This window comes from Tachysurus fulvidraco, chromosome 9 (genome assembly GCF_022655615.1).
Source record: "Tachysurus fulvidraco isolate hzauxx_2018 chromosome 9, HZAU_PFXX_2.0, whole genome shotgun sequence".
Classification (NCBI taxonomy): Eukaryota; Metazoa; Chordata; class Actinopteri; order Siluriformes; family Bagridae; genus Tachysurus; species Tachysurus fulvidraco.
Genome location: NC_062526.1, coordinates 22,560,540 through 22,583,581, shown reverse-complemented (window position 1 = coordinate 22,583,581; position 23,042 = coordinate 22,560,540). Strand labels below are relative to the sequence as shown.

The window sequence follows — 23,042 nt, the reverse complement described above, 5'->3', positions numbered from 1 at the left end:
TCGGTGTACTTGCTCAAGATCCCGAGTACCTGCACAGCAACATCAAGAACATGAGCACCAGGAAAATGATTACTTATAACATATATCATATATAACATATAGCATAGAGCTACACTTAAAGACTTTCAAAATCAGGCTCTACAGGATCGCTTTATTATAAAAACACGATATTCATCCAACACAGTCTTCATTATGACACTGGCTGGTCTAATCCACTAAGCTCTAGATGACTGTATTGTAATCTGGGGCTCACTAGATAAGATCAGCCAATCATATTAGATTAGTTTCAAATATAGGCGATATCATTATGTGGGATTATGACTTCAGCAAACAAACATGACTTTTTTTTTTGGAACAGAAATACAATACTGTATATGCTCAATTGTATGCTAATAATACATAAAAAACATAAGTACTTATATATTTGTTTATTTGCAGTGATCATGATTTAGATTGGAACCATATTCAAGGTAGTTGAACATAGACATTAAGGATCACCTGCTGCCTTAAAAATGTGAAACGTCTGTTTTTTATCTGAGAGTAAGAAGTTTTCCGGAAACTGTTAGCCCTTGTTTCAACTCACAGTTAATAAAGACAATAGATTGATTTAACTTGCTTCAGTTTATTCGTTTTAGTTTAATATCCTAAGCTAAATAGAATAAATAAGTTCACATAAGGTAATGGAGCTCTCATGTTTTCAATATACTTATATTGAGTTATTGTGATTCATTTATCAGCTAGAAGCTACCCCACATAAACACAGCTGAACTAATCATGCTTTGTTAATTTTATAATGTAGTGGTTCAGTAGTTAAGGCTCTGGATTACTATTCGGAAGATGACACTGTTGGGCTCTTGAGCAAGGCCCTTAACCTTGTCTGCTTCAGGGACACTGTATCATGGCTGACCCTGTGATTTGACCATAATTTCCTAAGCTGGGATATATGTGCTAAAATGTATATGTGATGTGAGAAATAAAGGCTTCATCGCCATCATCATCATCATCAGATCACTTTCTTACTCTAGTAACTACTGGCTTTTGTAATTAAAGCACACAATGTTACATCATGGACTCTGATGTGATCGGCTGTTCTGATCTGTATTTGCTGAGGTGATTATAAATCACAAGAGACGCACAACATTGATGAAGCTCTTGAAACCTGAGCAGTAAAGATCAAATCCGACTAAATCCTTTCTAATCCTTGACAAGGCTGAGGTAATTTTGCCTAACCGATACTTATCTTGTCTTGTCATGCTGCTTGGGTTGAGTTTTTTAAACAATTTAATTGTACCTTTAGTTATTAGACTGGCCAAGAATGTAGTTAAACTGTCTGAGGATGTGTGAATTTATGAATGAAAGAATTGTATTAAAATCTTGATGATATTTAATCATTAACTCTCACCTGTAATATGTCCTATTCAGGTTCCCAGAACACCCTCTGGATCACACCCACATACACTAACAAGTCTGGGCAAGGCTCAGTTTTCTTTTCACATACAGTAACCATTATGTGAGCTGTGAAAATCTATCTATCTATCTATCTATCTATCTATCTATCTATCTATCTATCTATCTATCTATCTATCTATCTATCTATCTATCTATCTATCTATCTATCTATCTATCTATCTATCTATCTATCTGCCTGCCTGCCTGCCTGCCTGCCTGCCTGTCTGTCTGTCTGTCTGTCTGTCTGTCTGTCTGTCTGTCTGTCTATCTAGCTGTCTATCTATCTATCTATCTATCTATCTATCTATCTATCTATCTATCTATCTATCTATCTATCTATCTATCTATCTATCTATCTATCTGCCTGCCTGTCTGTCTGTCTGTCTGTTTAGTTATCTATCTATCTATCTATCTATCTATCTATCTATCTATCTATCTATCTATCTATCTATCTATCTATCTGTCTGTCTGTTTAGTTGTCTATCTATCTATCTATCTATCTATCTATCTATCTATCTATCTATCTATCTATCTATCTATCTATCTATCTATCTATCTATCTATCTGTCTGTCTGTTTAGTTATCTATCTATCTATCTATCTATCTATCTATCTATCTATCTATCTATCTATCTATCTATCTATCTATCTATCTATCTATCTATCTATCTATCTATCTATCTATCTATCTATCTATCTGTCTGTCTGTTTAGTTGTCTATCTATCTATCTATCTATCTATCTATCTATCTATCTATCTATCTATCTATCTATCTATCTATCTATCTATCGATCTATCGATCGATCGATCGATCGATCGATCGATCGATCTATCTATCTATCTGTTTATCTCATGACACTAACTGCAGGATTAAGGTTTATATATTCAATGATAACACTGAAACTCTAATACGATATGATGAGTCTAAGTAGGCTCCGGTGCTAATTAGGCTACAAGTTCATTCTTGACTGATAATAGACTGTTTAATGATCTCATTTACCTCATTATCTTGTGCAACCAGTTTAAAATTATAAATTAGATTTTACACACCAGTCATCTGTCCTTTTGTTGATAGTCATTGTTTTATAATCTCTTCTAATGTATATATTTTTGATTATAAAATAGAACTAATTGCTCCACATTGTCCTCAAAAAGGAGTTTATTACCGACTTATTTTGAAACAAAATTATTTAATAATTTATGATGTACTATTTATTTCTTTGCAGTCAACTGTAAGCTTGAAACTCGAAACTCAGAACACTTTTTTTTTTTTACAGAATAACTTCAATTCTTGGCCCACTTTTTATTTACCTTTCATTTATTCATATATATATATACACACAGTATATGGTATTAATAATGCTACTGCTAATATTAATGATACGTTTTTTAAGTAGCTGCATTATTTACACTCAATACATCTAATGTTTCGTGCATAAATATTGACAAAGGTTTTAATGTCCACTAGGTGTTTATCGCTAACCTATTTTCTGTGTAACCAGTCTAATAGCATTACATCATGGCAAGATAGAGCCTTATCTTATCTCATGCAATAAAATAACTTTTGGAATCTTTTGTTTATGTATATAGTTTAGATCAGTGCCCAAAAAAAAAAAAAAAACTAACCACAGAAAACATTTTGCAATGTCTAGGTTTAATAGACACTGGTACAATGGTGTAAGTACTGAGATGTTAGATTGAGGAGTTAGTGCCTCACAGCTCCAGAATTCGATCTGTGTGGCATTTCACACGTTTTGTTTGAACGTCTTACGGTTTTCTTTCCACCACGTGAAAAAATGCTGGTAGGTGGATTTACTATTCAAAATAGGGCATAGGTGATAATAAGGGTGTGAGTGACAGCCTGTGTGTATTCCTGTGTTATGTTTAGTGTTCATATACACACGTGTACACACACACACATTGGGATATATATACACACACACAATTATTTATATTTTTTATTCATAGTTAGAGGGATATATCAATTCCAGTTGCCCAAAGTTTGCTAGCTGAACTGATACTCCCTTAGTGGAGGAGTGAAAAGATCATTGTGTTGTTTTGGAGAGTCTAAAATGATCACGTTACTGAAAACTGACCCTCCCTCTAGACTGATGTCCATTGTGAGACTCCAACCCGAGGTTACTCTCCCAGGACAGACAAAGAACAGCACTGCTATATTTTAGAACAAGGTTTACTTAAAATCTTTATAGAATTAGGCTACACTCATACTCGTACAGTCAGAAATAAGTGTTCTGATTGTGTTAAAAAATAATATTGTTTCTGGAATACACCCTACTTTTGATGGATGGGAAGATATAATGGAAGGTTCACAAATTAATGAGAAATGAATGAGGTCTAACTTCATGCTCATATCTGCTTGTGAAATAGCTGACCTCATCATTGCAACACTCATTACAGTATGTGTGTTGCCTGCCAGCGAATGCACAGTCTCTCTGCAGGATCTGTGGCTTCGCTTCATCTCAGGCACAGCGACACGTGACCACAGTTGCTCAGTATAAACACTTCTATTAAAAATGCATACCAGGTTGTACTCAGAGGTAGAAGTGAATCGCCTTGGGGATGCAACCGACAGCAAAACAGCATTTTTATTTTTACTCCCATTCTGGAAAAACCTGTTGACTTATTTTGTAAGGTAAAAGGTGGGAAAAAATCTTTGGAAAATCATGACATTAATATAGAGATTAAATGTTTTTGAAATTATTTATTTATTTTAATTTATCTTCAGTTGCTTTCACTTCTTATTTAATAGGGTATCAAATAAATCCATAAAAATGTCAGGCAAGCATCTATCTATCTATCTATCTATCTATCTATCTATCTATCTATCTATCTATCTATCTATCTATCTATCTATCCATCCATCCATCCATCCATCCATCCATCCATCCATCCATCCATCCATATTTTGTATTGTTTATCCACCACATGGTCACAGGGAACCTTTTCCAGGGAACTCTGTGCACAAGGTAAGGGATACCACTGGACAGGGTGCCAACCCATCACAAGGCACGACCACACACACACATTCAGACCATTTAAAAATGCCAATCAGCCCAACAACTTTGAGCCAGAGGAGGAATAAAACCCCCAAACATGACAAGAACATGCAAACGTCAGACACAAGACAGACACAGGAATCCAAACCCCAGCCCTGGAGGTGTGTGGCAAACGCCCTAACCACAAAGCCCACCTGTAAAAGCCCCTCACCTACCTAAACAGCTTTATTTGCGTGAATATTTGACTATCAAATTACCTACATTAACACACACTGACTTCATAATCATAGGAAGGTTTGCGTCATACGCGCCATGTGCGTCATATGCGCCATGATAACTGTCAACTTTTTCTTGTTTTCTGCATCAGTTACTTTGGGTAGGTTAACCGGTTGTCTTAAAAAAATTGCAAACACGTTAGTAGAGTATGTACAAAGCTCTAAAAATACTGCAATTGTATTGAAGCTTGCTTATAGCACAGTGCCCTCTAGTGGCCCTAAATATGTAATCGCTCACTGTGAAGTGACGTGTTACAAAGCGCAACCATTTTAGATATCATTTCAGTGCATATTATTACCATTATTTGGTAGGGATTAAAACGTTGCAATTGCTATATGAACATTTGGTACATTTTTCATTTCAGATATGAAACATAAGCTATTTTAATTATAGATTTATGGCTTTTATGAAAGCTCCTGATGTCAAATGACCTAAAATGACCTTAAATGACCACATTCAGTGGTGTGCAAAAGTGTTTGCACCCTTCCCTTCACCAGCTAGTCCGCCTCTGAATGGCTGAAGAAAAACAAAATGAAGATTTTGGAGTGGCCTAGTCAAAGTCCTAACCTAAAACATATTGACATGCTGTGGCGTGACCTTAAAAAGGTGGTTCATGCTCGAAAACGCTCCAATGTGGCTGAATTACAACAATTCTGCAAAGATGAGTGGAACAAAATTCCTCCACAGCGCTGTAACAGACTCATTGCAAGTTATCGCAAACACTTGATTGCAGTTCTTGCTGCTAAGAGTTATTAGGTTTACGGGGCAAACACTTTTTCCACACATGGACATGTTGGTTTGGATTTTGTTTTCCCTTAATAATAAAAAACCTTCATTTAAAAACTGCATGCTGTGTTTACGTCTGTTATCTTAGACTAATATTTTAATTCGTTTGATGATCTGAAACATTAAAGTGTGACAAGCATGCAAAAAATGTAAAAATCATCACACCACTGTAGTAGTAGTAGTAATAATAATAATAATAATAATAATAATAATAATAATAATAATAATAATAATAATTTAATTCCTTTTTAATCCTAGATTGCTCCTTCCTTGATTGTTTATCACTGTCTTCACCCCCGTGTGCCATAATACAATAATGTCATCAATATAACAAGTTAGCTATGTTAGCTACATTTTATTGTAATAGTTTGCCTAATTATGATCAACACCAACAAAGTTTTTCACACTTCTGTAGACATCTGGTCCACTTCTATAAACATGGTATTAGCTGCCACTGTTATGCAGATGTTTCAGCTAAGTCAGACGACCTCAGTGTGATTATTGGTACCGGTCTCTCATTTGAGGCTCACATAAATAATATCACAAGGGTGGCCTACTTTCATCTCAAAAATATTGCTAGGATAAGAAATATGATGTCATTACATGATGCAGAAACATTAGTTCATGATATTTGTTACCTCTACGTTGGATTATAGTAATGCTTTACTGTCTGGATGTTCCAGTAGGAGCATAAACAAGCTCCTGTTAGTCCAGAACACAGCAGCTAGAGTCCTAACTTGAACCAGAAGATATGAATATATCACCCCTATCTTATCCTCATTGCATTGGCTCCCAGTCTAATTTAGCATTGATTATAAAATACTATTATTAACCTATAAAGCACTTAATGGTCCCACGCCACTGTACCTGAGAGATCTTTTGTTTTTTTTTATGATCCGTCACGCCTACTTCCGTCAAAAGATGCAGGCTATTTGTAGGTACCTCAAGTACAATAAGCTACAGCAGGGGCAAAGGTTTTTCTTACAGAGCTCCACAGTTATGAAAAAGACTTCCAATTAGTGCTCGGGACTCAGACACAGTCTCAGTGTTTAAGTCCAGGCTGAAAACACATTGGTTTAGTTTTGGGCATAGTCCCTCAGGTTTGCAGACTGTGGAGTGGTGGGACGCTTTATGTCTCAGGAAGCACTCATGTCTGTGTCCACTTCTGGCTCTCCCTTTTAGTTATGCTGTCATAGCTAGTCTTGCCGGAGTCTCTGTCTGCACTTGACACATAATGTACGTCACATGACTACAATCATACCTAACATTTCCCCCCTCTCTCTCACTCACTCTGTTGAGCTATACATGCCACCCCCGAGCTCCCAGTGTTCTGAGTTCCTAGTCTGATTGTCACTTCTTACGGACCTACTTTGTCAATCCTGACGTTCTACCCCTGGTTGGAGTCTCTTCGCGGATTGAGCTGCATGATCAGCCAGTGACTCATGGTATTGCTGTGGATGGGGCCGACCGGAGACTGTCATGGGGGATGTGGTAGCCTAGTGGCTATGGTATTGGGCTACATATTCATATTTTGTGAGTTTGATCCCAGGACCACCAAGCTATCACTGCTGGGCCCCAGAGCAAGGCACTGAACCCTTAATTGCTCAGTTGTATAAAATGTAAGTCGCTCTGTATAAGGCCATCTGCTAAATGGTGAAAATATAAATATAAAAATGTAATTCCTTCTTTGAACCATTGTTGTGTCAGTAGACTGTTTAGTCTGGCCTTTATCAGCAATCATTTGAAGACTTTGGCAGGAAGGAATTATTGTTGGGTCTATTGTGAACTTAGAGTTTGCGCTGATCCATCAGTTCCTCAGGAGCTCTCGTTTGCACAATTATAAACTGCTGTAGAAAGGATATTATTTACATTTACATTCTTTACTGTCCAGTGTCACCCAAATGAGGATAAGGTTCCCTTCTTCCCACCGTCGCCTCCGGCTTGCTCATTTTTGATAGATGTTAGAGATATATAGTATGTTAAATTTTTAATGAATATTTATAAATAATTTTTAAACTTTTAATTTATGTATGTATTTATTTATTTTTATTCTCATTTTTATTTATTTTTTACTGTTTCTATTCTTCTGTAGCGCTGCTTTGAAACAATGTGAATTGTTAAGAGCACTATACACATAAACAGAATTGAATTGAATGAATATTTTTTCTGGCGTTTCAGTTTTATTGTCCAACCCCTGTACTTTTTATCACTCTGTAATCTCACAATTAAAAAAAATCTCACAATAAACGATGTGTATCAGTTTTAATCAATGCCATTTGGTGCCTTCATTTATTTAAACTTTTATTATATCCTGTGTGATTTGTCATTTGGTTGTAGATTAGTGTGTATAGCCAGTTTGATCGGCTTTATCGTATGACTATTTGCATGTTGATTGTATAGATGATGAAAAGTGTTTGTCCTAAATGTTTGTTTCTCTGTAAACCTGTTTCTCTGTGCACTACTCTTCTTGTACTTCATTCATTATACACACTGTCTGTTAACCTCTAAGAAAATGACAAATCGGATTATTGGCTCTTACGCAGCCAATTACAAGCGAGTCTTAGTATAGAATCTTTGCCTGAGATGAAATAAAATTCATCAGACCTTCAGTCTGTGGATTTGGCATTCCAATTTTAATAAATCATAATAAAGAATATTTTGAAGTGAATGAAACAATGACTTATGAGCCTCAGTGGCTCCACCTACTGGTTTAATGATGCAACTTACTAGAAGCCCTGTTATGTTCAAAAGTGCAATAATTGAGCTTTTTAATTCCTTACATGGACCAATAACCTAGAGCATATGTAGAACATTATTCTATAATAAAAATGTATTGAGTGTATAGAGTTGTATAAAGTAGATAAACCATGTAAGCTTGTTTGGGTTTGGACTGTAAGTCTAAAACATTTTGTTTATAAATAACAAACAAACAAACCTCTGACCCCATCTGTTGAGTAATTGAGTCTCTATAAAAGACTAATGGATCCCAAGATACCAATTTGAAGATCCAAATTTCTAGGTATTTTGCAGGTTGTTTGTACAAGTAAGAAGAAAAAAAAACAACTCCTGCACCTTTAACTCGAACCTACTTAAAGGATGTGCATATTCAAATAGAGACAGACAATTATAATAGCAATAAGTTATTTGTGGATCCGGTTTATTCCCTAAAAGATCCCTCAAGTCACCAATGTAGTGGAAATAAGTGCTGGTTTATTAGATGATCTGAGCAGTGGTGGGTTGGATGGATATTTTCAGCGTGTAACTTCTGTCGGTACAACACCGGCTGTTTACAATAGGAGCGTGGGGGAACGGATGCACAAAGGTTCTTTGTTGCTCCTGGATCCAATCACACGCCGCGGGTAGATCGCCATGAGTGTTTCAGCCAATCAGAAGGCGTGGAGAGACTGGAGCAAGGCGTTTCATTTGGATGCTGCGAGCGTGCGCGCGCGCTGACCGACTATGTGTGAAGAATTCATCCCCGGCCTGGTAGCCTGGTACCACGCGTGCAAGCAAACGTCCTTCTGTTCTGACTGGACACCGCGTAAAGCTGCATTTCCCGACTTGAGCACCGCGATCTATTGACGCGCACCCGACACCGAGGCACGATGTAATAACATCACTATTAATAAAAAATCCTACAGTTCAGGGATGCGTCTCGGAGCCACGCCTGCACGAGATCTGCGCATAAACAGGTATGTTACCTGTGGACCTCGAGGACTTCAGGTTTATCAACACATGCTGTCCTTGTGTAAGGGATCCAGTCGCGCGATGGCATGATTATCTGGAGGATCCACAAAAGCGACTTACGGCATGTCGATCACCCGAAATGCTCCATTCACTCGGATGACAACACGGCCGTATCTGAGACATTTAGACCATCAAACCAACCTGGCTTCTAGTCTACACCGGATCTAGTCTGCTTTTGGGATCTTTTCTGCAGCCGCTTTTAGTGCATGATTGTCGGCGTACTGGATCTCAGACAAAGAGCGTCCACCGAGTGGATGTGAGAACACGGAGACACCGTTATGGCCTCTATTCGCTTGCACGGATTGGATCAGCTGCCCGAAAACGGCAGTGTATCGCGAACACCGGAGACTCACAGCCCGAAGCTGCTTTCTCAGGTGGACACCGCTGTGCTGCCCTTCCTCGGGGGCTTCGGTCGCTTTCAGAAGCGTCTTGTGGCTCTGACATGGCTTCCTGCGTTGCTCATCGCTTTCGGTCAGTTTTCGGATTATTTTCTCCTCGCGCAGCCCGAGAGCAAATGCGTCCAACCGAGCGATCATGCAAGAAACGAAAGCGGCTTGAGCGCGAGCCCCTGGCCGCCGGGTCTGTTCGGTAACGCGTCGCGCGCTGAGAGCAGCAGCAGCAGTGCGCGGTGCAAATGCGCCGAACCGAGGTTTGAGCTCCAGCTAGGACTGCAGCAGAATGTGGTCACTAAGGTGGGTAGCGGAAAATATCCTGGCAAACTGGTCAGATGTCCTTGACAAACACGTCAAGCAGTTGCATGCCTACCTCGTGCTCATATCATACATCAGTGTTTCTCACATTTTAATTCATCTCATTGAACAAATCTGGCTATGAAGGAGTGGTAACATTAAAGGGATGCTGCAAAAAAAAAAAAAAAAAAAAACACCTCTACCTTTCTTTATTTTCTCTCTCTCTCTCTTTTTTTTTTTGCTGTAGTGTCCTTGTAAATCTGACCTGGTTTCACCAGGATGACGTTTTTGCACGGGTGTTTACCAACTAGAGCACTATTATGTACCTATGGGTGAATTTGTACTCATTTGAGAATGAAGGACAAGCTTGCTCAGTTTAGTTTAGTCAAGTCAGCAGGTGAATGCAGGGTTTGATAAGGTGGTCTGGGGTGTTCCACCCGCCTAGCTTAGGAGAGATAACTCCTATGGCAGGCGAACGCAGCAGTATATCTATACAGTATGTTTTTTCAGCAGTTAGAAACAGTCAGTTGGTTAAGATTAGGATGTCTAACATGACAGGGATGTTTTTCAACAGATGCAGCAGGTTTGTTGGAGAAAAAACATACATGAACCATGCAGGATAAAGATAAACTCGGTCAGAGGGCATTACTTGAGTCGTGTACTGGAGCTATGAGACGAATGTTTCTCATAAGTCAGAAACAGAAAGTAAAAGGTGCTACTTAAAGGTGTAACTTTTTAAAAATTGTAACTTGTCATTTTATTTTGTATTCTTTACTTGGATATGTAGAACGTAATACAATGGATATACTGTATTATAGTGATTTTTATTTATTTATTTTTTATTCTGTTTTGTTCATCTAATTCCAGAGAATGATAACATAAAGCAGTTCCAGTTATCATTTATGCTGTAAATAATCATTCTCTTTGTTTTCTCTCTCTCTTGTGAAAAATGCCAAGTGGAACAACTTTGGGGGAAAAACAGCTTCACTTCTGACACTGGCACTGAGACTCCTTTTAAATATGCTGAATAAATGTCTCCTCACAGAAAAATATAACACTGAGTTTGCCATAAGAGTCTCTGTGTAATTTTTGCCATTGAAATGATTACGAGCATATTGGGCCTTCTGACCAATCAGAATCGAGCACTGTGGTATAGCTGCATATAAGACAATTTTTATAGTTTTACTGTACATCACAGTGGTATGACTGTTGTGTGATGTCTCCACAGTGGCAGCTGGTGTGTGATGAGGAGTGGAAGGTTCACATTGCCAAGTTCTCACTGCTGGTGGGCTCCATATTTGGTTACCTGCTAATGGGTGCTTTGGCGGACTGGTAAGCTGCTTAGCATGTTATTTTTTCTCGATGATTCTCACTCCTTGTCTCTTGGTCCTTTATGTGCTGAGGCATGTACTGTGCAGCAGAATGAAAGAATTACAATGTATGTCATAAGCCATTTTATACAAAGTTCTTCAGTGGCTCCAGTCCACTGTTTTTATCATTTCAATCCTCCTTCTTTGTCTTTGCTCAGACTTTGCCAGTCCTTTTCCATATCCCCGACACGTAATATCTCGATTGACCCGGTCACAAATTGACACGGAAAGCCATTTACCCCCATTTTGCACTTTTATTACATCATCTTTGCTCTGTATTTATCTACAAATCTTATATCATTACACTATATGGCCAAAATGTTGTGGACACCTGACCACCACACTCGTACGTACAAGCTGAACATCCAGATTCCAGAGTTAGACCCTCTTTGCTGTTATAATACTCTTCTGGGAAGGATCTCCACTAGGTTTTAGAGAGTGGCTGTGGCAATTTGTGTTCATTCGACCACAAGAGCATTAGTGAGATCAGACTAAGCTCCAGTTCCAGTTTATCTCAAAAATGTTCAGTAGGGCAGAGTCAGTCAGATTCAGGGCTCTATGCAGGACTCTTGGGTTCTTCCTTAAAATTAAACCATGTCTTCATGGAGGTTACTTTGTGCAGCGGGACATTGTCATGCTGGAACGAGTTTGAGCCTCTCAGTTCCAATGATTGGAAATTTTAATACTACAACATACAAAGTCATATTTGTAAACAATTGTGAACTTGGTTTTTATCCACGTTGGAACAGTTTGGTTCAAAACCATATATGGATATCTACAAACCTTTGGCCATATAGTGTACCTGTAAACTTTCCTGGTTTGTTTAAAATGTCATGCGGTCTTCTATCCTGCTAATGAAAAAGCTATGTTGCTAATGAAAAGCTATGAAAAGCAGCTGCTTTTGTTTCTGGTGTTGTAACACTTGCAATTATTTATCTTCGAGATAAAACAACCATTTAGTAGGCAGTCATTTCTTGCTACGCTGGCGCTCGAGACGCTTTTATGTCGATACTACAGACGTTATGTGGCCATCATGCATTATGCTGCCAAGTTGGTTTGTCTGATCGGTTCGCAACGTGTCTCAGACACACATCAGCCTGGATGTTGTGTATGATGAAGCAGAAGCAGCCTTTATTTTGTCTCGTGTACATTACAGCACATTGAAAGTCTTTTTGTTATACATCCCAGCATGTTCGGAAGTTGGGATCAGAGAAGGTAAAGAGTTTTGCTCAAGGCTCCGACAATAACCGAGCTGGGGCTCGAATTACCAACCGTCTGATCAGCAACCAAATGTTAATTCCAGATGTGAAAAGATCCGAGATTTTAAGTACGTTGTAAGAACTTGATGTCTAAACATATATTAGCAGAGCGTCCATTGCAAAAGTTCTGAATGGGTTCCTATATCCGTTCCTGCATATTTTTTGACATGCGAATAATATTGTATCTGAAATCTTGCCCATCCTTTTCGCTTGTGTCTGTTCACATGAAAGCATCTGGAACAATACTGGACTGCAGCCCAGTGGCTTCATGCTCTCCTCTTTTCCTCAAGGCTAGTTCATTTTTAGCTGCTATTAGCAAAGGAAGAAATGTTTTCTGAATTATAGAATTGTAAAATAACGAACAAATCGAAACGTAGTCAGAAACTTGTATGGCGATTTTTTAAATTTTTTTTAATGACTGATCTGTTTATAAAAAATACGACCAAGCTGCATTACGCACTAAGCTCTGTTGAGTCAGTCGACTGTATGAGATTCACTGCCAAATGCAGTTCTATAGATTTCTTTGCTCCCACTGCACCTTGCCTAAGGGTTTAATTACTTCTTGTGTGGTAGAAAATGTTGAAAAATGCTGTAGAGAAACCTAATAATAGATGTGCTACAATGTTTAAAGAGCATTTTAGGATTTATTTTGGATTCCTGTTCATGGAGAAATAAGGACCGATTTATGTTATCGAACAGACGGTGATGAATGAAGGACAGAACGAAGTAGATTTAGGCTTTCTAAAATGATAATGAGGACAAAGGGGTCGGATTTAGAGGTATAAAGTCAGATTTTCAGCAATAAACTGAAGAAATTCTAGAAGTAGAAAGGCAGAGGAAAGCAATGGATTACCCCATGGTAATCTACCCTATTACACTTGAACTTGATTTTGTGACTTAAACACAGATATGAGAGTTAGTATGTGGTGCCTTTTAACAGGAGATTGGTCGGATATGACATGAACGTGATGGCACAAGCGTCCAGAACTGCATGGTGCATCATTAGTAACAAGGCAGTAGGGGTTAAATTATGCAACTAATTTGTTTGATTATGGAGAATAAAACTAATTAAATAGCAATAAGATATTGCCCACAGTTTTTATTTTTTACAGTGTTCTGAAATAAAAGGCCATAGCTATGTCGGGTTCAAATCCAAACACGGATCCACACATCAGTCTGTACTGAGTTAACTGCCAAACTGATGTAACGGTCACAAATTCTCAGCTCTAAACAACTCTATTAATGCATTAACGAATCAGCTTCTTCTCTATTAGAATGAATTTGACTGAATGGTAAAAGGATGGCAGTAAATACACATCATTATATCTCAAGCATGTACGGTATCCAGCTAGATGTTTGTGGACATCTGTATCACTCTCCTTTGTGCTTGTTTGTGTCGAACATCTCAATCTAGATTCAGGGCTCTTTTGGTGTTAAACGATATTAACCTCTGTCTGGAGTAGAACTGCATAGGGGTGTAATGGGTCAGGTTTAATCATTGGCAGTCCAGTGAATTTAGTTTAACTCGGCAGCAGAAGGCTGTAGAGAACCGGCACAGGAACTAAGAAGACTAAGGTGTTGGACTATTGATCAGAAGGTTGTGAGTTTGAATCCCAGGTCCAGCAAGCTGCCACTGCTGGGCCCCTGAGCAAGGCCCTTAACCATCAACTTTTTGACCAGTTGTACAAAATAAAAAGAGGTGGGGGGGCACGGTGGCTTAGTGTTTAGCACGTTCGCCTCAAACCTCCAGGGCTGGGGTTCGATTCCCGCCTCCACCTTGTGTGTGTGGAGTTTGCATGTTCTCCCCGTGCCTCGGGGGTTTCCTCCGGGTACTCCGGTTTCCTCCCCCGGTCCAAAGACATGCATGGTAGGTTGATTGGCATCTCGGGAAAATTGTCCCTAGTGAGTGTGTGTGTGAGTGAATGAGAGTGTGTGTGTGCCCTGTGATGGGTTGGCACTCCGTCCAGGGTGTATCCTGCCTTGATGCCCGATGACACCTGAGGTAGTTCGGATAAGCGGTAGAGAATGAACGAATGAATGAATGAACATGTAAGTCGCTCTGAATAAGGGCGTCTGCCAAATGCTGTAAATATAAACTTACAAATTACTTGAAATCACATTTCAAGCTCCAGCACCACCAACTTGCCACTGCAGTTTATGGCAGAATCTGTGTTGCGACTTCAAAAAGCTGTGATGCATGAAGAAGGAAATTCACTCTGTTGTAATATACACGGTATGTGACGAAAATAAAGGCTGCTTCTTCGTCTTCAAAAGACACTAATGTTTTACCTCAGCAAGTATTTAAGAATTTATGAAAACGAGATTGACACCTCAAAATGTCCTCAAAAGCAAGCAGATCTTTTGCTCTTTAACTCCACTGTCTTTAGTGCAAGACAAAGCAGGTCAAAGCAATGACGATTCCTCTGTCCGGATATGTACTGTATGTATTGTATAGATAAATATATATATAGATTTACAGTGTACTCCAAAGTGTTAGTTACACGGCTCTTTGTCTTTCTCTTTACCCCATCTCTTTCCCTCTCAGGATAGGTCGTATTCCGGTGCTGCTTGTCTCGGTGTTGTCTGTGCTCGTGTTTGGCTTGTGTGTGGCCTTCTCTGTGGACATGGCCATGTTTAGTACTCTACGCTTCTTTCAGGGCTTTTGCCTCGCTGCCATCCGACTCTCCCTCTATGTGCTGAGTAAGTTTCTGTTTCTCACTTTTCTTCCTTCACACTCAGACTAAAGGGCTACGATCGGCTTCAGACACTTTTTCGTTCTGCCGGGGTTGCGTTCTGCTCCAAACATTTTCTCTGATTGCTGCTGTTTAGAGTCAAATTTTGACATAACAATGTTCCATGTCTCAATGTTAGGTTAAAATTCATTGCAAAACTGTTTATTTATTTATTTTTTATATTTTTTTAATTAATTAATTAATCTATCTATCTATCTTTTTTATTTATTTATTTTTTTAATGGATTTTAATAAAAAAAAATTCTATTTATTTAAATAATTACAGAATTATGAAGTAGTCAAAAACAAACAGTCAATAATTAAAAAAAACTATTATATAGGATTAAATGTCTGCTTTGTTGTTTAGACTTAAATAAAAAAAATCTGTCTTTGCTTATATCTATTCATAAGAGGATATTCTCACTGTGAGACAAATGATTAAGAAGGTACAAACAAAGACACACTTTGGGTCATACAGTACTATCTGTACGTTAATATCGTTGCTCTTGCTTTCTTCATTAAAGAGCTTGAAGCAGGTATTCACAGAAAGACTGTTGTCTCTGGAGTAGATCACTTACAGCCTGGGGACATGACGACTACCAAAGGACGCTTTAGCAGAAGAGACAATGTTCATCTGTTTAAAAAAAACAAAAAACATTTACACTGATCAAAAGCTGAAACAAAAACAATCCCCCTATTAAAAAAGGTATATTAAGCAAGTACAGTATAATATCCTGTAAAAATGTCCTGTAACCTGGCAGTGATCTCTCTTAGGGATTGAGCTGTGTTTGCCCGCTTGGCGCTTCTCCATGACGATGGTTGCCAGCCTGGTGGTGGTAGGAGGACAGCTGCTGATGCCAGGGTTGGCAGCGCTGTGCCACGATTGGCAGGTTCTTCAGGTCCTCATCATCGTTCCTTTCATCCTAATGCTTCCTTACATTTGGTAAGGTCACCATACAGCATACACGTGTGGGCGTTTGAGTCGTTGGAGTTGTGAAGCTTGCACAATCCCATCTGGACTTTAGCACTAACTATTTTTACATGTCGATTCATAATAGATTCCAAATCTGAACCAAGCTTCAGGATGAAAACATGAGTCGATCTGAATTTCAGTAGAGCAAACAGAGTCTACTGAACGAGCAGGATGGTCTATTTAATAATTCATAAAAAAAAAAGGAAGAAGAAAAATCTAAAAAAAATTTTTTTACTTTTGGATCCTGTGCACAAGTCATTCACATGGACATCCTGGGAATTGCTGCTATGTATATTAGAAATAATAGAACATTTTAGAAAGGAAGTTTGGATGTTCTGGTAAGATTTTTGGCAGGAGACAAATTCTTGCTTTTTGTTCAAGAAATACATTCAGTTATGTTTGTCTGCTTAAAGGACAAAAAAAAAAATTTCTATTTTGCATTTACTTACATGAATTAAAAAAAAAAAGAAAAGATTTTTTAAAAGCGTTAAATATCGCCTTCAAAGCAGCTAAAAAAAAGCTGCTTCTTTTTTTGGACTGAATTTTGAACATTTCCCAAAGTGAGCCAAAATTGAAAATCTTTATAAATCTGATACTTTTGTTTCCAGGCGCTACAAATTGTTCCGAATAAATGATGTCCTTGGTCAAATTTGACTCGTATCTTTTAAGATGGATGTTCTATCCATTAGCGTGAGTCAAATCGAGGAAAATGGTGGTTTTAGGGAACCAGTTTATCAGAGTTAAAGGGGGATGTTGAAACGGTCACAGGAACTGTTTGTGTCTCCACCACATTTCCAGAGGTTCCTGTAGAAACCGGCACAATGAAAGAGTACAAGACCATATATGATAAAGACAAGATCATATATGGTAAACATAAAGGACAGAGGACAGAGGGTGTGATATGTAATTTTAATCTCTAACATCTATCCCTAATGACTATATGCCTATATAACTATAGTATAGTAAAACTTGTTTAGTTGCTTAGCGAATAAAAGTAGCGTTACTGCCGTAAAAATCATAATAAATACAGCAGAACATTTAAATTTACTTTAAGGAGATGGGACCGAGATGGAAAGGTTTAAAGAAACTGGTGTGGCAATGAATCAGGTTTCGGGGGAAAGGAAAAAGAGCGACAAACGGAACGAGAGCAGTGTACATAACAAACGACAGGATAACAACCCTGTTCTAAACTTCCTTCCTTTACACTTCCTACATTTCCGCTTTGAATCGGAACATATCCGCAAGGTGGCGTATTGGAAAAATCCTGCAATTCTTGATACTGTTGAAATTGTTAAAACGTTTTACTATTTTATTGTTGTAAGAATTCACAGAATGTCTTGTTTACATTAAGCTAACATTTCACTGCTTCTGCGAGTAACTGTTAGAAAGTTAATTAACATTCTAACACCAAGGAGAAATGAGATTTTCTGTCCCTCTTTCTTTCTAGGGTTTTTCCCGAGTCTCTGCGCTGGTTGTTGGCCACGCAGCACTATCACAGGGCCAAGAGGCAAATGTACTCGATCGCCCGTAGTAACAAGGTGGACACTGCAACTGACCCTAAAGGGATTCTCACAGGTAAGCACTGATATCATTAAAGACTTGAAGAGATCTCTGGGAAAGACTTTTTAAACGGTGGTCATGATGGATTACGGTTATGTTCAGAGCTGGAACGCGAGCTGCAGCAGAAGCCCAGAACCTCCTGTATTACACAACTGAGGAGCACAAGGAACCTGTGGAAGAGCACCGTCGTGCTGTGTGTTAACTCGTGAGTATATCTGTGTGTGATGTCGACCCAGGACTGCGAATGAATGTCAACGTTTTTCGAGACTAATAAAATACATTTATGGCAGATACCCTTATCCAGAGAGACTTACATTTTATCTCTATTATATATATCTATATATAAAACTGAGCAATTGTGGGTTAAGCGCCTTGCTCAGGGGCCCAGCGGTGGCGGCTTGGTGGACCTGGGATTCACGCTCACATCCTGTCTAGACCAAGCTCTTAACCACTACACTACTACATCTTCAACCATTCATTCATTCATTCCTATCTCAGGCGTCATCGGGCATCGAGGCAGGATACACCCTGGACGGAGTGCCAACCCATCACAGGGCACACACACACTCATTCACTCACACAATCACACACTACAGACAATTTTCCAGAGATGACAGTCAACCTACCATGCATGTCTTTGGACCGGGGGAGGAAACCGGAGTACCCGGAGGAAACCCCCGAGGCACGGGGAGAACATGCAAACTCCACACACACAAGGCGGAGGTGGGAATCGAACCCCCAACCCTGGAGGTGTGAGGTGAACGTGCTAACCACTAAGCAACTGTGCCCCCCCCATCTTCAACCATGAGTCTAAATAAGATTACTCACTTCATGTCTAATCAGCTGTCCAGCTTTGATGGCTAAGCCTGTGTGACGTCTTCTAATCAGCAGTTAATCAGCTCTTTCATGTCACAGCTAGGAGGTGCTGTTAGGCAAGTATTTTATACACCCTTTCAAAATGGAAATGTCACGCTTGCCTGTCTTCAAAACTTGAGACCCCTGGTCATGAATACAAAGAGGACTCAATTAGACATTGAACTTTTTTTTTTTAAGTAACATTTAACATTTAACTTTTTTCTTAAGGTTAGTTCAAACTGTTCAAAATATTTTTGTTTGCTTGCAGAAATAAAATTGCGTTTAACCGGTAGCAGTTCACTGATTTCATAAATGCAACACTACAGTTTTTTCTATACTTTCCATAAAGGTAAAAAACGATATATGCAGTGTTCTCCTCATTTTAGATGTCAAAAGGGTTTTGTGGGTTCCTGTGGGGGGTTTTTCTGTGGGAAACGGGTCCTAATGGCTCTTTAAGTGTTTAAGGTTGCCGACCCCTGACCTAGGAGATACTACCCTTGTAGTACACTAGATGGTAGGGTACATGGTGTGTAGTATGTAGTACATCGTTTGGAGTGAGGTGAGTGAGTGAAATGTAGAAATTAAATATTTCCTTTAAATCATTTTGTTGAGAAGAATCCTAATCTCTCTCTCTCTCTCTGACTCTCTCTCTCTCTCTCTCTCTCTCAGGCTGACAGGCTATGGTATCCACCACTGTTTTGCACGCAGTGTTCTGGAGGGCAGCACCTCTCACCTGCACTATTACGCTCTGGCGGGCATCGCCATGGCCTCGTGTTTGGTGCTGTGTCCAGTAGTGGCGGCTTTCGGCAGACGAGGCGGCCTCCTCACCTTCATGATCATCACAGCGCTCGCCTCACTGCTGCAGCTCGGCCTGCTCAGCTGTGAGTGTACATCCACACCGAACACGTTGTACAGTATGTAGATACTGTGGGTCGTCTTTTGACGCCTTCGGTACTTAGTACTTAGTAAGAAAGAGAAGGGACCTGTGAATGTAGCAGCTCCTGCTCCATCCAAATGAGCTCTTTTGGTCTATTCAGGATCAAGAAATGAAAGAATTTCCTGAAAGTCAGAGATTGGGGTATTCATGGAGGCTTAGGTGGTACATGTACATACCACTCTGCAATAACGGAGAATCAGTGGGAACCCTGAACTTGTTTCTCTGGTCCCATTAAAAAAAAAAAAAAAAGAGGACGATAACTGGAACATATTAAGTCCTAGAAGCGCCATTTTATTGTGTAGTTGTTACAAGGTTGGTGCTGTAACTGTACTTATTTCTAATTAATATAGTCGTCATTGTACAGAACGTCTATAATGCTGGTGAAAAGGCTCTAACATGCAGCTCACGGGACTTTTATTTAGTTTTGATCAGATCGATGAATATTCCTGAGTTGTGAAGTTTCTTGGTTCCTTTGTTCTCTCTCATGATTGATGAAGAATCTTGAACGCTTGTATCTTTTTTTTAACAGTAATCGGAAAGTACAGTCTCCGGCACAATACAGGTAAGATTAATTAATCTTCTTACACACACACACACACACACACACACACACACAACAAATCCATGGGCAGATATTTAAAGGTGTTGTGTTTAATGTCAGTTCTCAGGGACACGTTAAATCAACGGTTCTCTGTGGCGTTCTCCATCATCGGAATGTTCTCATCTCATGCCGTCAGCACTCTGAGTATCTTCTACTGCACAGAGATCACGCCTACTGTCATCAGGTAAGTTCTCTCTCTCTCGGTCTCAATTCAGATGAGCTTTATTGGCATGGCTGTCAAACAGTCGTCTGTCTTTTCCTGTCCGTGTCGTCTTTCTGTCTCTCTCTCTTTGTCTCTGTCCCTCACTGTCTGTCGGTTGCTCTGTTTTCCCATCTCTCTCTCTCTTTCTCTCTCACTCTGTCTGGTTCTCTCATTCACTGTGTTCCTTTCTGTCTGTTGTCTGTCTGACTGACACTCTCTCTCTCTCTCACACCCTGTGTCTGGTTCTCTCATTCACTGTGTTCCTTTCTGTCTGTTGTCTGTCTGACTGACACTCTCTCTCTCTCTCTCTCACACCCTGTCTGTCTGGTTCTCTCATTCACTGTGTTCCTTTCTGTCTGTCTGACACTCTCTGTCTCTCTCTCAAACAAATCAAAGGATTGTGGAGATTACTATTTTTGTAGTTGGGAAGGTTTGTGTTGCTTTAATGACTGCTGGTGTCACTGATTCTGCCGCTCGTTCTTGCTGTGCTCTCAGGTCCTTTGTCCCCATGTGATGGAGATTTTTCTAAATTTTCCCAGATTTTTCTTGCTCAGTTGTTGCAGGGCCATTGTCTGTTTGACAAATGACAAATTCTGCATTCTGGGGCATATTTTCTTGCTTTTTGGGGCTTCACTGGGAGGCGGAACAATGCAGTATTGTTGTTGTGATTGACAGGGAGAAAGATTATAACATTTTATTGATTTATTCAGCAACTGAATAATGTTGGTGGCCAAAGATAGAGATGGAGAGATGGGGATAGAGATAGAGCTGGAAATAGAGAGATGTACAAATGTACAAATACAATATATAGTTAAAGGATATTTTTTGTTCCATCACTTGATATGTTTGTATGAAATGTGAAAAAGCTTCTGCCCTAATGATACCCTTGCTTGTGTGTGTGTGTGTGTGTGTTAGGGGTGGAGGTGTAGGTCTGGTCCTGGCTAGCGCAGGATTCGGCATACTAACTGCTCCACTTATGGAACTTCACAACCAGAAAGGTTTCTTCCTTCATCATGTCATCCTCACATGCTGCACTCTCCTCTGCATCATTTGCATTCCACTGCTGCCCGAGACCACCGGCCAACCGCTGCCCGAATCTCTAGCCGAAGGGGAGGGGCTTTTGCGCAGGCCCCTCCTCCCTGGCGAGCAGCATCACCTTCTTGCCAGGCAAGAGGTCCGGGAGTACTCTCGCGTCCAGGACACGCCTCTTCATCAGGTCGTCAATCCCAGCAACACCACAGCACCCAGTAACAGCACAGTGAACGGCGTGAGGACTTGACCGCGTGCGTGTTCATGCGTCGATCCGAGCCAGCACAGGGCCGTATGAAGAACAGCTGCAGTGATCTGATTGGCCCGCATCATGAGGTTACAAGCGCTAAGATTTCTTACAGCATTTGAACCGGTGAATGATGCCAAACTAACGACTACTCGTATGTCAAACTTCTTAATCCAGGACGGATGAATGGATGTAGTGTCGTTGATGGTGTGGTGAAAATGAATATTGACGTAATTTCAGTCGAGCAACGAGACTATTTTTCAAACGACTACTGAGTTCAGGCTGATGTTGGCAAATTGCCTCACAGTTTTTAGCTTTTCTATAGTTTTGTACTACATCCAGGAAAAAAAAAATACAATCAATCATGTTAGTCTTAATTTCTGATGCATGTGAGTACACTCATGCATGTGTGTGTGTGTGTGTGTGTGTGTGTGTGGAAAGAACGACGAGGAAAGCGAGACCTGATTAATTGATTATGATGTTTTGGAAGAAAGGAAAAAAGCTTTAGTCATCTGAAAACATCTCAGCGTTCAGATCGGGTTTCATTTCAGAGCGGGTCGAGTGTTTTAAGGGAATCCGGCACAGGTCTGTTGTGCGTGTGTGTGTGAATATTATAGTTTTTACACTCTCGCCGTTTGTGTTCGGAAATGAAAACAGAGCAAAGCACAGACACAGTAAGGGCTGCTGACTCGGCTGCTCAGTATTTCCTATTAAATGTTTTGGGCAGTGTTTTATTTTTTTTCCCCGTAACCACTGAATATGTGAATGTAAAATGTTTTTTCGTTACTAAACGAGTTTATTGATGAAGCACACAAAAAAAAATTCGGACTGTTTCCTGCTCTTTTTTTTTTTCCCCTGTCCTACATGGATATACTGTATACCTGGCCTTAGATTGTGACTGATAATCGGAGATCTAAATTTAATTGATTTCTGATATAAAAGAAAAAACTGATTGGACACGATTTAAAAAAAAAATATGTTTTTTTGGTGTCAGGACAAAAGATTCTTTAATTTTAACTTCATTTCGCTGGCTTAAAATAAATAAAATACACAGAATTAAACGTTTGACTGCTATTTAAATGGTCATTTGATATGACGGAAGTGACTCCATGATTGAAATGTACTTCTTTTATAACGGCTGTTCTATAGTGTTTCTCATCAGTAATACGCAGGTAAATGCAGTGCAATTCATGGAAAATATTTCTTTCCACTGTTCGTTTTTATAAGACATGCCATTTGTGAATAAATACATTTGAATAACAGTTTTTCTTTTGCTTTTTTCTTCTTATAAACGAGAGCAGAGACGCTTTATTAG

The 23,042-nt window shown here is 39.4% G+C and overlaps 1 protein-coding gene across 1 annotated transcript; it reads left to right on the top strand.

Moving 5' to 3' along the window:
• Positions 1–8,835: 8,835 nt before the first annotated feature.
• Positions 8,836–22,989, top strand: LOC113662402 (solute carrier family 22 member 23). The gene is made up of 10 exons (XM_027177183.2): positions 8,836–9,966; positions 11,192–11,295; positions 15,138–15,292; positions 16,098–16,266; positions 17,744–17,871; positions 17,959–18,061; positions 19,381–19,592; positions 20,178–20,210; positions 20,310–20,433; positions 21,367–22,989. The coding sequence occupies exons 1-10, from the start codon at positions 9,553–9,555 to the stop codon at positions 21,728–21,730; spliced, it is 1,806 nt and encodes a 601-aa protein (XP_027032984.1). The 5' UTR covers positions 8,836–9,552; the 3' UTR covers positions 21,731–22,989.
• Positions 22,990–23,042: the final 53 nt, after the last annotated feature.

Bases quoted from the DNA above. Each gene is read 5' to 3' on its own strand.
- LOC113662402 (XM_027177183.2), top strand. From the start codon at position 9,553: ATGGCCTCTATTCGCTTGCACGGATTGGATCAGCTGCCCGAAAACGGC. The intron at 9,967-11,191 runs GTGGGTAGCGGA...ATGTCTCCACAG, and splicing joins AGCAGAATGTGGTCACTAAG to TGGCAGCTGGTGTGTGATGA. The intron at 16,267-17,743 runs GTAAGGTCACCA...CTTTCTTTCTAG, and splicing joins CTAATGCTTCCTTACATTTG to GGTTTTTCCCGAGTCTCTGC.